Genomic DNA, 14,484 nt, shown 5'->3' with positions numbered 1-14,484 from the left:
CCTTCCTCTCTGTCTCTCTCTTCCCCTCCTGCAGCCAAGGCTCCATTGGAGCAAAGATGGCCCGGGCACTAGGGATGGCTCCTTGGCCTCTGCCCCAGGCGCTGGAGTGGTTCTGGTCGCGGCAGAGCGACGCCCCGGAGGGGCAGAGCATCGCCCCCTGGTGGGCAGAGCATCGCCCCTGGTGGGCAGAGCGTTGCCCCTGGTGGGCGTGCCGGGTGGATCCCGGTCGGGCTCATGTGGTAGTCTGTCTGACTGTCTCTCCCCGTTTCCAGCTTCAGAAAAAAAAAAAAAAAAGAACTCGGATTTATTGAACACCTACTATGTGCTACACCCTAATCCCTGTCCTCCATAAGCTTCTGTTCTAGAGAAATCTAGAGATGGTAGCTTATCCAAAATGCATACAATGAGAAGACTGTAACTTGTGAATATTTTCTCTGATTTCAAATACAGGCAGTTGTGATTATAGAACTGAGACTCTCCGGGAATCCCCCAGGGTTCTGTGTGTCTTAGGCACATGAGGTACTCTGTCCCAGGATCTCAGGCTGGCCTTACCCCGCCCTGGGTCGGTCTGCATCAGCCCTGATCTTGGGAAAGACTGTGGGCCTAGACTTGGAAGTCTCAAGTTCTGCTAAATGGAGTGTGAGTCATTGAGGGCAGCACAAGTACCTGTCACAAGTACCTTTGGCTAACAACGTAAATCCTCAACAGGTGTCTGTTCAAGGGCTGGCTCCAGATGTGCACCTCACTGCCTGTGACCTTGGGCCAACCCTTCAACTTCTTTCTATAAGGCTTGGTTTTCCTACCTGGCCAGTGGGGATGGTCCTGCTGCCTCAGGAATGTTGGAAGGTCAAGAGTGATGCGGAGCTCAAAGCTACAGAGAAGCAGGGTGTTGCCTGCGCAGGGAGACGGGGCAGGGTCTCTCCCATTAGGGCTCAGGTCCCAAGTGTCCACCTCGTGTAACTGTTGTCCCACAGTAAGCTGGCAACCCCTCTGACAAGGAGAGGAGAGCCACCAGAGTGCCTAGCTTTGGAGAAAAACTGGGTGCTGCCGGCTTGGTGGGCAGAAGATTCAGACCCTCCAGCTTTTCAGAAAGCCAGAACGAGCCTGGGGCTTTCCTGGGACCGCAGGCCAGGAATCAGCCTGGGAGAGAAGGAAGCCATGGTGGTCCCACGCCTCATCGCCATGTGGAATAAGGAAGAGGGACTCAGCCCTGAGAGAGAAGTGGAAATATAGGTGCTGCTTCCCTTAGTGTCCTTGAAGTTCTAGAATCACAGTTAGTGTGAGCCTGTAATTTGTCCAGTGTCTACTCTACACGTGTGTTTTGAGCACCTGCCCTCTGGCTGGCACTGTCCTCGGACTGGGTTTCCAGGAATGAGCAAGACAGACAAGTGCTCTGCCCACATGGAATTTCTATTTAATGGTGGATAGACAGTTGCTATGGAGAAAACTAAAGCAAGAAAATGGAACGTGGAGTGATGAGGGTCAGGAAGGGTTTGCAATTCTAAAGAGGATGTCAGAGAAGAGATCACAGAGGAGGTGGAGGGGCTGCCATGTCAGGATCTGGGGGAGGAGCGTTCTAGGCAGAAGGATAGCAGGTGCAAGGGCCCAGGCTGGAAATGTGTTCCAGGTGCAGCAGGGAGGCCGGCATGGCCGGAGCAGGGATGGCCGGCGTGGCCGGAGCGGGATGGCCGGCGTGGCCGGAGCGGGATGGCCGGCGTGGCCGGAGCGGGATGGCCGGCGTGGCTGGAGCAGGGGGGCCGGCGGGAGCGGGATGGCCGGCGTGGCTGGAGCAGGGGGGCCGGCGGGAGCGGGATGGCCGGCGTGGCCGGAGGAGGATGGCCGGCGTGGCCGGAGCGGGATGGCCGGCGTGGCCGGAGCAGGGAGACCGGCGTGGCCGGAGCGGGATGGCCGGCGTGGCCGGAGCAGGGGGGCCGGCGTGGCCGGAGCAGGGAGGCTGGCGGGAGCGGGATGGCCGGTGTGGCCGGAGGAGGATGGCCGGCGTGGCCGGAGCGGGATGGCCGGCGTGGCCGGAGCAGGGAGGCTGGCGGGAGCGGGATGGCCGGTGTGGCCGGAGGAGGATGGCCGGCGTGGCCGGAGCGGGGAGGCCGGCGTGGCCGGAGCAGGGGGGCCGGCGTGGCCGGAGCGGGATGGCCGGCGTGGCCGGAGCAGGGGGGCCGGCGTGGCCGGAGCGGGATGGCCGGCGTGGCCGGAGCGGGATGGCCGGCGTGGCCGGAGCGGGATGGCCGGCGTGGCCGGAGCGGGGAGGCCGGCGTGGCCGGAGCGGGATGGCCGGCGTGGCTGGAGCAGGGGGGCCGGCGGGAGCGGGATGGCCGGCGTGGCTAGAGGAGGATGGCCGGCGTGGCCGGAGCAGGGAGGCCGGCGTGGCCGGAGCGGGATGGCCGGCGTGGCCGGAGCAGGGAGGCCGGCGTGGCCGGAGCAGGGAGGCCGGCGTGGCCGGAGCAGGGAGGCCGGTGTGGCTGGAGCAGGGAGGCTGGAGCAGGGAGGCCGGCGTGGCCGGAGCAGGGAGGCCGGTGTGGCTGGAGCAGGGAGGCCGGCGTGGCCGGAGCAGGGAGGCTGGTGTGGCTGGAGCAGCGAGACAGTGGGGGAACCACAGGAGATGAAACAGGGAGGAAGGCTGTACCAGGGCTGAGCCAACATCCAGAGAGCAGGGCTGTGAGGGGAAGCCAGCAAGAGACCAGGAGGGGGAGGCAGAGAGGCAGGAGGGAAAGCCGGCGAGAGTCAAGTATCCACAGCCCCAGGAAGAACGTGCTTTCAAGGAAGCGGGCGGGCACAGTGTCTGTGTTGACTGCTGCTGCAGGTCACAGAGGCGGACGGGAATAACCTGATAGAGCCCTCGGGGCTACTGATGACCCTGACTAGAGAGGTCAAGGTTGAGTGGTGGAGGCGAAGGTCAAGGAGACAGATTGGAGATGAAGAGGATAATACCGTCCTCTCTGTATCACAGGGGTTTTATTGTAAAGGGGAGAGAGGTGGTGTTTGGGGAGGTGAGGTAAAAACCAGGGCATTAACATCATGTTGTACACTGATGGGGGTGACCCCGGGCAGAGGGGAGGTTGCTGCTGCAGTGGCCTTGAGTAGGAGAGAGCGCTTGACCTTGGCTGGGCCTCCAGCAGCTCACCCACAGTCACAGGCTGGCCGCCATGCCTACAGAGTGACTCCTGTTTGTGCAACGTCCCGTGGGTGTCTCCAGCTGCTCTCAGCCGCCACGGTGCAGGCGCAGGGTGATGGAGGTGAATCTAGCCGGGATTGAGGTTCCTTTGGGTGAGGACAATGGTGGGGTTAAGGGAGAGGTAGATGAGGGAGTGATGAGTGATGTTCCCTGATACTGGGCCAGGCCAGAAAGGGAGTGAGGACCTGAGGTGGGCGGTGGACACTGAAGGGTGGTGGGTCCATAAGCTGGAAGTCCTAGGGAGTTGGAGAATTGTCAGAGTCCTGGTACAAAAGGAGTGAGTCGGAAAGATGGGTGTGTCCAAGAGAGGGACGTTTGGAACCCAGGTGGAGGGATTGCAGTGCTTGGGGATAAAAGGGCTGGGTATGAGCGTGGGTGTGGGGGAGAGAGGAGAGATTGGGAGGAGAGCGCTCCGGGAACTGAGAGGCAGGACGCAGGAGCTGTCCCCTAGGTGTTGAAATCACCAAGAAATGGAGAGTGGTGCTGGGGAGCGGGTCAGCAGTCTGGGAGAAAAGTCTCCAAGGAGTGTGGGGAGCGGGATCTTGTCTGATGATGTGTTCGTTTGTTTGTATAACTTCGTACAGTTAACCATGACCTCGAGTGGAAGCTGGAGGGCTGTCAGACTAGTTTGGAAAGTTTCTGAGGGAAATGTGTCTCCCACCCTTCAGTGGGATCTTGTCTGATGATGTGTTCGTTTGTTTGCATAACCTCGTACAGTTGGCAGTTGACCGTGACCTCGAGTGGAAGCCGGAGGGCCGTCAGACTAGTTTGGAAAGTTTCTGAGGGAAATGTGTCTCTGGGTTGTCTGGGGCAGGAAGGGCAGAAACCAATTCTTGCTGCCTCCTAGAGCTGAGTTCCCCAGGAGCAGGCCCCACAGGTGCCATGAAGCTTCACCCCAAAGAAATGCTTTGTGAATGTCTACATCTGGAGCAGCCACTGGGGAGATCACTTTGGAAGGAGGGGCCTGCCCAGAGCCTTTGACCTCCTGTGGTGACTGCTAAGCTCTCAGCATGGAGAGCAGAAAGCCAGGCGCCCTCAGTCTGGTCCTGCACTGCTGGCTCCTGCTCCTGGGATAGGTTGGGCCCGACCATGCTCCAATATCCACATCTGGAAGGGCTTTTAAACCAGTGGTAGTCAACCTGGTCCCTACTGCCCACTAGTGGGCACTCCAGCTCTCATGGTGGGCGGTAGCGGAGCAACCAAAGTATAAATAAAAAGATAGATTTAACTATAATAAGTTGTTTTATAAAGATTTATTCTGTCAAACTTAGCAAAAATCCGACATAAAGTATTTTGTACGTAATTATTATTATATGCTTTAACTTTCTGTAACTCTGCTTTATAAATTTTATAAAGTAAAGTTTCTTCCCTACTTTATAAATCACCATTACTGTAGAACCGGTGGGCAGTTAGAAAATTTTACTACTAACAGAGATACAAAAGTGGGCAGTAGGTATAAAAAGGTTGACTACCCCTATTTTAAACAGATGTTTGTTGTGAGGCAGAGTGTGGAAAACATAGCCACTGATGACATCTAGATGCATTCCTTAAACTTTTTGCATTTTCTGAAGTACCCTGGAAGAATGCAAACAAACACTGGGCAGGCCCACCTGTGTGCTGACGGCCAAGGAGGGACATTTCAATCCTGATCCCACCGTCCCCCTCCCTGTCCCACACCCCCCCCACAGACGCAGCTGCTATACAGACTCCAGAGGAGGGCACAGCTGTCGACCGCTCTAAGCAAGGCCAGGGTTAGAAGTGTCTACATAACACAGTTCTATTGACACAGCCCTATGAGAAATCCTTCTTCTAAAGCACTTTTGATTGTTCTTATTTAATCTAATTACCATTTTAAATAGAAGTCAAAAACCAAGAACAAATATAACCTCAGAGAATGTCCCCGTCTGCCTGTCTGTGGTGGTGTTTTAATGTTTCTGGAAGGGGAAAATTGTTAAGAATCTTGGAAACCTTGAGAAAGTTTGAGGGAGTGGAGAGGAATGTTGCTCTTCAGTTAGTGAGATCATTTTTTTAGGATCTGAGAGACAGTGGTTATAACACTCAGGAGGAAAATACTTTATGATGCTTGTACAATGTGGTCTCCTGCCCTTCCCCCAGCACCAACTAGAAAGATGGATGGTTGGATGGATGGATGGATGGGAAGGAAGGGAGAGAGAGAAGTAGGCAGAGATGGGAGAATGAAAGGAAAGAAAGGAGGGGAAGGGAAAGGGAAGGATGGGAAGGAAGGAAGTGAACTACCATTTCTTTAGATGAGTAACCAAGAGAATGTATGCTGTAAGTTTCCCAACACTTTCAGAGTACTATATTGTAAATCACACACACACTCCCAACTATACATTTCCAGAGTGTCTGTCCTCCAATGGATTCCAAGTCCCCAAAGGCATAGAAAGTTGTCCTCATTCTGTGCTTGGGAGTAGAGGACATTGTAGCCCCATTCTGCAGAGGAAAAGACTGAGGCACAGAAATGGGAACCAGCCAGACCACACTGCAGATGGTGGCTGAGCTGGGTCCTGTGCTTACCCCTTCCCCTCCTACTTTTGGTTCTCTGCTGCTTACAGGGTGTTGGGTGGTTAATATATCTCACCCGTGTGGAATGAGTATTAGGACTCTCAATCTCATTGACCATTAAACTTTTGTGGAAGATATATGGATGTTATAAGTGGAGAAAGTTTGACATTTTTGATGGTAGTGGATGGTCTTGTGGGTCATTACCAGGCTTCAAATCAGTGTTCACAGTTCTGGCTGCACATTGGAATTGCTAGGAAGCTTAGACAAGCCCCCACCTCAGACAGAGTTCAGTTGAATGGGGAGGGGCCGAGGCATTGCATTCTTATCAGCCCCCATGTGACTCTGATGTCCACTAAGGTTGACAACCACAGCCACAGGTAGGACATGTCTGTCTCCACTCTTTTGTAACGATAAACTATAGGGACACTGTAAAGAGCAGATCTATGTATTTGATGAAGGGATACTTTCCAATAAATTCTTGATAATAGGTCAAATGAAGAGCCAGTGCAGGGTAAAGATAACTTCTGATGGTCCTTTTTGAGGCTGTCGGGCACTTAGAAGTCCTGAGTTTTGTTGCAAATGCAAAGTGACCTTTCAAAGAGAGGTGTGACCCTGCAGATGGGGAGGCCGGGGTCCAAATGTTCAGATTGGTGGGTGTCTTTCTTACAAAGTTTTTTCTTCTCTTTTTCTTCCCTTTTTTTTTCATTCTGCCTTCCCTGCTCACTGTTCTCTCATCCCCCTTGCACCCCATCCTTTCATTTCTGCCTACTTTAAACCTTTTTTCCTGGGCCATCTTTGCTCGAAGGAGGAAGCGCTCAATGGTGGACCACCCATGAAAGGCTTAGCAGGAGAAGTGAGTTTAAGGGGAACTGTGGGGGGGTGAGCATGTGGGACTCGTTTATTTTTCCCCTTGTTTAAAAAAATAATTTATTTTTCCTTATACAAGTACTACAGGCACACATTCTCATGGTACACAAGAATTCAAATCTTATCAACACAAACTCTCTCTTAGCAACTACCTCATTCCACTGCCTTACCCGACCTCAGTGAGTTGGCTTTCTCACTTTCCTTTACTGCTTTCACCAGCATACATAGAGTATGACGTATACAAATATATTACTTCAAAGTCATGAGTGATAGCCAGTGACTGTGTTCTTCAGTAACAGCCTTCTTACCAGCTGTGGGCCCTGGGTGTCTCCCGGGCTCGTGTGTCTGCTGTGATCTGTCAGGTGGCTGCACAGTAGCCCATAGCATGGCTGGCCCAGAGTTGAACCATTCGCCACTTGATAGACATTCAGGTCACTTCCACGTTTTCCCCTGGAAATACAAGGTACTTTCATGAAGACTGTTGCCTCTGTCTCCTCCTGCACATACAAAGAGTTTCTTTAGGTAGATGCTGAGAATGAGAATCCATTTTAATAGCTATTGCCAAATTGCTCTCCAAAAAGACTGTTCCATTACTCACACTACCACCAATGTATTGGGACAAATCATCTCTTGTCATTTTAATTTGCATTTTGTTGATTCCTAGTGAGGTTGAGCCTTTTGTAATCTGATTACCGGTTATTTTTTTAATAGGTTAAAATTGTGTTTTACTTTTAAAGCAACATTTGGAAAAACTGAGACAATCAGAAAAAAAGAGAAAGAAATTCACCATAGTTTTATGACAGAAACTAATGTAATATCTTTGTGTGTAAGTTTTTCTTTAACAGCTTTTTACAAAAGTGAGATTCTGGCAAATGCATACTTTTTAGCTTGCTTGTTTATTTAACATGAATTCCTAGACATTGTTTGGTGGTTTTTGGCATAAAGCCCAATTATTTAAATCTGCCCTTTTTCTGCCAGTTACTTTTGGCTAAATAGTGAAATATAATTAGAGCTAACATTTCTTTATTCAGGCCCATTTCTAGGCCCTGGGACAAAGTGATAAACAGAATGGACCATAAAACCCAGTTCTCCTAGCCCTTACTTTCTGGTGGGGAAATACAGATGGCAGACAAAGATAGAACTGGGATGTTAGAAGGTAATACAGTGTGTCCGTAAAGTCATGGTGCACTTTTGACCGGTCACAGGAAAGCAACAAAAGACGATAGAAATGTGAAATCTGCACCAAAGAAAAGGAAAACCCTCCCAGTTTCTGTAGGATGATGTGGCAGCATGTGCGCATGCGCAGATGATGACATAACACTGTGTATACAGCGGAGCAGCCCACGGCCATGCCAGTCGAGATGTGGACGGTACAGAGGAAAGTTCAGTGTGTTCTGTGGCTTGCTAAATTCGAATCCGTGACCAAAGTGCACCATGAATATCGGTGCGTTTATAACAAAGCGCCACCACATAGGAATAACATTACTCGGTGGAATAAGCAGTTGAAGGAAACTGGCAGTTTGGTGGAGAAACCCCGTTCTGGTAGGCCATCAGTCAGTGACGAGTCTGTAGAGGCTATACGGGATAGCTACCTAAGGAGCCCTAAAAAATCTGTGCGTGAGCCCACATTGAACTGCACTGAATAGGTATAAAACTGGGAGACTTTTCCTTTTATTTGGTGCAGATTTCACATTTCTATCATCTTTTGTTGCTTTGCTGTAACTGGTCAAAAGTGCACCATGACTTTACGGACACACTGTATATACCCGAGTGAGGCAGTGAGCGCTGTGAGTGTGAGGCTATCCCAGAAGGCTTAGCTAGAAAACAACTTTTATTTTTAATATATATATTTATTTTTTGTGTATTTTTCCAAAGTTTGAAGCAGGGAGGCAGTCAGACAGACTCCCGCATGCGCCTGACCAGGATCCACCCGGCATGCCCCCCAGGGGGCGATGCTCTGCCCATCTAGATGTTGCTCTGTTGAGGCCAGAGGCATTCTAGCGCCTGAGGCAGAGGCCATGGAACCATCCTCAGCACCCGGGCCAACTTTGCTCCAATGGAGCCTTGGCTGCGGGAAGGGAAGAGAGAGAGAGAGAGGAAGGAGAGGGGGAAGGGTGGAGAAGCAGATGAGCGCTTCTCCTGTGTGCCCTGACCAGGAATCGAACCCAAGACTTCCACATGCTGGGCCGACGCTCTACCACTGAGCCAACCGGCCAGGGCTAGAAAAGAACTTTTGAGCAAAGATTTGGAGACGAGAGTGAGGCCACTTGGGAGTGAATGAGTGTTCCAGGCAGAGGAAATATCAAGGGCACAGGTCATGTCCCAGTTTTAGAAACAGCTTTGGGGCCAGTGTTCCAGGGGCAATGTGAGCACAGGGGAGTGTCATAGAAGAGCCAGGTCTGCAGGGCCTCACTGGCCCTGGTGAGGACTGTGGCCTTTTGTCTAATGAGATAGGAAGACACTGGAGGATTCTGGGCAGAGGAGGGATATGGTGTGACAGGTTAAAGACCAGGAAGCCAGTTAGTTGGTCCAGGTGAGAAGTGATGGTAGCTTGGAGCAGCGTGGTCACTATTGAGTTGCTAAGAGGCAGTCAGATTCTCCTTTTCTTTTGAAGGTACAGATGACATGATTTTCTAATAAGTGACCCTGAGGATTTTAGCATGAGTACAGAGAAGTATAGGCTTTCCAAAAATGAGATGTGAGAGTCCCTGGGAAAGCAGCTGTGGAGAGCAAAAGGCAGGAGTTTGGTGTTTGGATATGAAAGGTGTAAGGTAGTATTAGATATTGTATTGGAGATGTTGATCAAGCAGTTAGATGTGCAAAGGGCGTACAAAGGAGGGTCATGAGAGGAGATTTACATTTGCAAATAGTAGTATATGGGTGGCGTTTTTGTTTGTTTTGTTTTTTACAGAGACAGAGAGAGAGAGAGTCAGAGAGAGGGATTGATAGGGACAGACAGACAGGAATGGAGAGATGAGAAGCATCAATCATCAGTTTTTTGTTGCAACACCTTAGTTGTTCATTGATTGCTTTTTCATATGTGCCTTGACCGTGGGGCAAGCCGAGCAGACCGAGTAACCCCTTGCTCAAGCCAGCAACCTTGGGCTGGTGAGCTTTGCTCAAACCAAATGAGCCCATGCTCAAGCTGGCGACCTCGGGGTCTTGAACCTGGGTCTTTCGCATCCCAGTCCGACATTCTGTCCACTGCGCCACTGCTTGGTCAGGCATGTGTGGCGTTTTAAGCCCAACAAGTGAGGGAGCTTAGAGAAGAGAGTCAAAGACTGAACCCTAAAAATTTGGGGGAATGAGGAGGAACTAACAAAAGAGACTGCAGTATTTTCATGTTAACTGTTGGAATCCATGGGAGTCTGAAAAGACCAGAGTAACAGGCTTTTACTGAAAGGAAGAAAAGAACCCTGCTGGGCACTTCTCCAGGGAGAAGGGCCCTGGTTACAGACTAGGGGTGAATTTTATAGCGTTTGGGAGATTCTGAGGGGGTACTGAGTCAAAAGTTCTGGTATGTTCCCTTTTAGGGTTTAAGGATTTCAGCTTTCTGGAATGCTCCTTCTTGGGCAGTTGATCAGCTTTCTGGAACTTTTCTGCCTCATGGGGAAATTATCCAGTAAGGGTGAGGTCAGGCAGCCAGGTGGGACAACGAAAGGGCAGTTGGAAGTTCTGGTAAATTTATATATCTATCATTAACCATTTACTCTTCATAACAATTATGTGAAAAAATGCTATTGTTGTTGCCAGCTTACAAGGGAGGAGACTGAGGCACAGAGAGGGTGAATAAGATGCCCAAGGTCACACAGCAAGTATGTGGCTTTAACCAGGTGGTCTTACTCCAGTTGCCATACTCTTAACCTGTCTGCTGTTGGTAGGTTCATTATTGTTACCGGTGAGGAAACTGTTTGTATAAAAAATAATAAAATAATTAATAAATAAGAATTCAAGAATAAACTCTGTGTTTTAGATACTTAGAACTATAAACCTATTTGCCCCACTCTGTATATGTGTTACTTTTTATTTTGAAATTATTTTAACCTTATAGCAAAGGTGCAAAAAATAATGCAGTGTGTTCCTATGACCCTGTTTGTCACCTAGCTTCCCCTAACATGAACATCTTACATAACCACAGCACAATGACCAGAACTAAGAAATTAACATTGGCACAGTGGGACTTTATTCAGGATTTTACCAGTTGTTCCGCTAATGTTCTTTTTCTGTTCCAGGATCCAATTTGCATGTAATTGTCATATCTCCTCAGTCTCCTCCAGTTTGTGAAACTCTCTTGGTCTTTTCTTGTCTTCTGCGACCTTGACACTTTTGAAATGTTCTGGTCACTTATCTTGTAGACAGTTCCTCAATTTGAATTGCCTAATGGCCTGTCTTGATTAGATTAAGACTGTGTATTTTTGGCAAGAGCACCTCAGAAGTAATGTGCCCTTTTCAGTGCATTTTACTGGGAGTCTTGACATTGATGTATTTTATTACAGGCAGTCCCTGAGTTACGAACGAGATAGGTTCTGTAAGTTTGAAAATGTTTAAGGATCTATATGCACAGAGGGGTAAAAATAAATACTATGTTAAAACAAACATCTAAGTTGCATTTAACAGGTGAATATACCTGTTCCAACTTATACACAAATTCAACTTAAGAACAAACCCACAGAACCTCTTGTTCATAACCCAGGGACTGCCTGTACAGGCAACGCTGTCTTTAATAACTTGGTAAAGATGGTGTCTGGTGGATTTCTTATTTTTCCCTCCCCCCTCCTATGATTAGTAAATATCTTGGAGAGATGTTGAAAACATTCAGACAAAGGGAATTTAATCCAGGGAGGTGGTTACAGATGATAACACAGCTTAAGAAGCTAAATGACCCAGAGATGAGCAACTGCAAGGAGCCATTGCCACCCATAGACCTGAGACAGGGAGCTATTGCCACCCACAGACCTGAGACAGGGAGCCATTGCCTCCCATAGACCTGAGACAGGGAGCCATTGCCACCCATAGACCTGAGACAGGGAGCCATTGCCACCCACAGACCTGAGGCAGGGAGCCATTGCCACCCATAGACCTGAGACAGGGAGCCATTGCCACCCATAGACCTGAGACAGGGAGCCATTGCCACCCATAGACCTGAGGCAGGGAGCCATTGCCACCCATAGACCTGAGGCAGGGAGCCATTACCTCCCATAGACCTGATAGACCTGAGGCAGGGAGCCATTGCCACCCACAGACCTGAGACAGGGAGCCATTTCCACCCATAGACCTGAGACAGGGAGCCATTGCCACCCATAGACCTGAGGCAGGGAACCATTGCCACCCATAGACCTGAGGCAGGGAGCCATTGCCACCCATAGACCTGAGACAGGGAGCCATTACCACCCATAGACCTGAGGCAGGGAACCATTGCCACCCATAGACCTGAGACAGGGAACCATTGCCACCCATAGACCTGAGGCAGGGAGCCATTGCCACCCATAGACCTGAGACAGGGAGCCATTGCCACCCACAGACCTGAGGCAGGGAGCCATTGCCACCCATAGACCTGAGACAGGGAGCCATTGCCACCCACAGACCTGAGACAGGGAGCCATTGCCACCCATAGACCTGAGACAGGGAGCCATTGCCACCCATAGACCTGAGGCAGGGAGCCATTACCATCCATAGACCTGAGACAGGGAGCCATTACCACCCATAGACCTGAGACAGGGAGCCATTGCCACCCATAGACCTGAGGCAGGGAGCCATTACCATCCATAGACCTGAGACAGGGAGCCATTACCTCCCATAGACCTGAGGCAGGGAGCCATTACCTCCCATAGACCTGAGACAGGGAGCCATTGCCACCCATAGACCTGAGGCAGGGAGCCATTACCATCCATAGACCTGAGACAGGGAGCCATTGCCACCCATAGACCTGAGACAGGGAGCCTTTGCCACCCATAGACCTGAGGCAGGGAACCATTGCCACCCATAGACCTGAGGCACAAGGCAGGAGACGGTGTTACCAGAGCCAGGGTCAGGGTCATGCACAGAGGCTCTGGTGAGGGCTGGAGCCATGAAGGAGACCTAGTCCCTGCTGATAATGCCACTGGAGGCGGGGTGGGGTGGAACGCCCTGATTCCCTTATCCTCTCTCCTATTGGCCGAACCCAGTGACACGGGAGCCTAGGACTCACAGTTGGCAGGGATCAGCTTCTGCCATGCGGAGCAGGGATGGGCCAGAAGTGGAGGTGAGGGCCAGCACGCCCCCGGGACCGGTACTCCACCTTTGCTGTTTTCCTCTGTGCCGTCCAGAGTGGTAGCCACCAGCCCCATGGGACTCGGCCAAATTAACACGTGCTCTAAATGGATTTCAAAAACTTAGTATGGAAAGAAGGATGTAAAGTATCTCATTAATAATTTTTATGTTAATTGTGTATTTTAAATATAGAGATAAATAAAATATATTATTAAATTTAATCTGACCTCTTTTAAATGTGGCAACTAGATCATTTAAAATGACATCTATGGCTCCTACCTGTGGCTCCCATTCTGTTAGTTGGACAGCATTGGTCTTGACAACACTTGTGCCGACCTGTGACATCAGCACTATAATAAAATATCTTCCCTATACAAAGGTCATGCCCTTGACCCACAGTCAGGAGGGTGTGTTTAGCCAAGGTTTTACAAAACCAGGCCTTGAGCCATACACACTCACTCCCAGTTTTGACCAAGTGTGTCAGACAGAGAGAGATGAGCTTTTCTGCTTTTGCTGTGTCACACATAGATCAAGGTCAATGTTCAGCAACCTAGGCTTATGAGGCTAGCTAACATTTAGCACAATAATAAAAACACCACCATATAGGTAGGTAGCACCATACACAGGAAGGGCACTACTGTTACTACAACTTCCTATCTCCACTGTGATTCACAAAAGTCCTCATCTCAACCTTGCACAGTCAGTCACCAGCCTAGCTGTCCCCATTTCACAGATGATGAGATGAAGCCCTGGAGACCAGCATTTCAGCAGCTCTGAAACGAGCTTGTCCCATGCTGACAGTCCTGCGCTCGGTCTGAGTCAGTGGGTGGAGAGTCGTGCAGGTGGTTATCAGACCACACCTTGGGGCACGTCAGGCTTCTAAGCTCTCCAGGGGTGAGTGGCGTGTCTCGGTGCTGGGAGCCAGTCTGGGGCTCTTCCCCAAAGCCAGGCTGCCATCTCAGTCCACACAGGCCCATTGTGTTTTGGAGCAGGGCGTACAGGAAGACCCATACACATGCCTCACCGACAGCTCTGGCCTTGACATTGTAGAGGGCTAGCGCTAGCTGAAGCCTGGTCAGGGGTCAAACATGGTGCCTGTTCAAAACTCACAGTGACCCTGTGTCCTCCTGGCTTTGGAGTGGAACTGGGTCTTTATCACTTCAGTGGGCCTAGGTGAAGTGAATGAGTTTGCCTTCCCCAACTGTGCACCAGAGGGTGACCTCCACATGGAATTTGAAGATGCCAGCTGGACCCTGCGGTCCGGGGAAGAATTTGCTATTGAAACAGCGAAGCAGGATTCTGTTTGCTTCTGCTGCGAGACAAGGCCGTGTCTGGGGGCCCAGGGCTGAGTGGGGGTGAGCCTGTGTGCCCTGCTATCACTGACCTCTCCTTTGTCCCCTACAGTGGACGGCAGACTGCAGAGAGCAGCTGGACAGCTGTTCCTTCCCCCGAGGGCGAGCCCCACCGCAGCAGGTAGGGAAGCAACTCTGTGTTCTGCCGGGGGCTGTGTGTGTCTTGTTTGTCTGGGTTTCTGCGCTGGCCCATGGTGCTCATCCCTGGTGACCCTCCTGGGGTTACCAGCTCTGCTTTCTGATCCCTCCCCCCTGCCTGTGGGAGACAGTGGGATTAGAGGCCACAGAAGCATGGCTCTC

General features: G+C 50.7%; 1 protein-coding gene across 6 annotated transcripts in view; it reads left to right on the top strand.

Moving 5' to 3' along the window:
• CTIF (cap binding complex dependent translation initiation factor) overlaps window positions 1–14,484 on the top strand; it is a 274,127-nt gene that overhangs the window by 69,465 nt on the left and 190,178 nt on the right. For 4 of the 6 annotated variants that reach the window (XM_066352398.1, XM_066352395.1, XM_066352396.1 and 1 more), the window contains exons 3-4: window positions 6,522–6,569; window positions 14,237–14,305. In XM_066352398.1, coding sequence (XP_066208495.1) covers window positions 6,522–6,569; window positions 14,237–14,305 — 117 coding nt within the window. The remainder of the gene's footprint in view (window positions 1–6,521; window positions 6,570–14,236; window positions 14,306–14,484) is intronic. The other 2 variants (XM_066352400.1, XM_066352399.1) reach the window with 1 other exon arrangement.

This window comes from Saccopteryx leptura, chromosome 11 (genome assembly GCF_036850995.1).
Source record: "Saccopteryx leptura isolate mSacLep1 chromosome 11, mSacLep1_pri_phased_curated, whole genome shotgun sequence".
Classification (NCBI taxonomy): domain Eukaryota; kingdom Metazoa; phylum Chordata; class Mammalia; order Chiroptera; family Emballonuridae; genus Saccopteryx; species Saccopteryx leptura.
The sequence above is the reverse complement of the archived record's forward strand: the minus strand, read 5'-3'. Positions and strand labels throughout refer to the sequence as shown.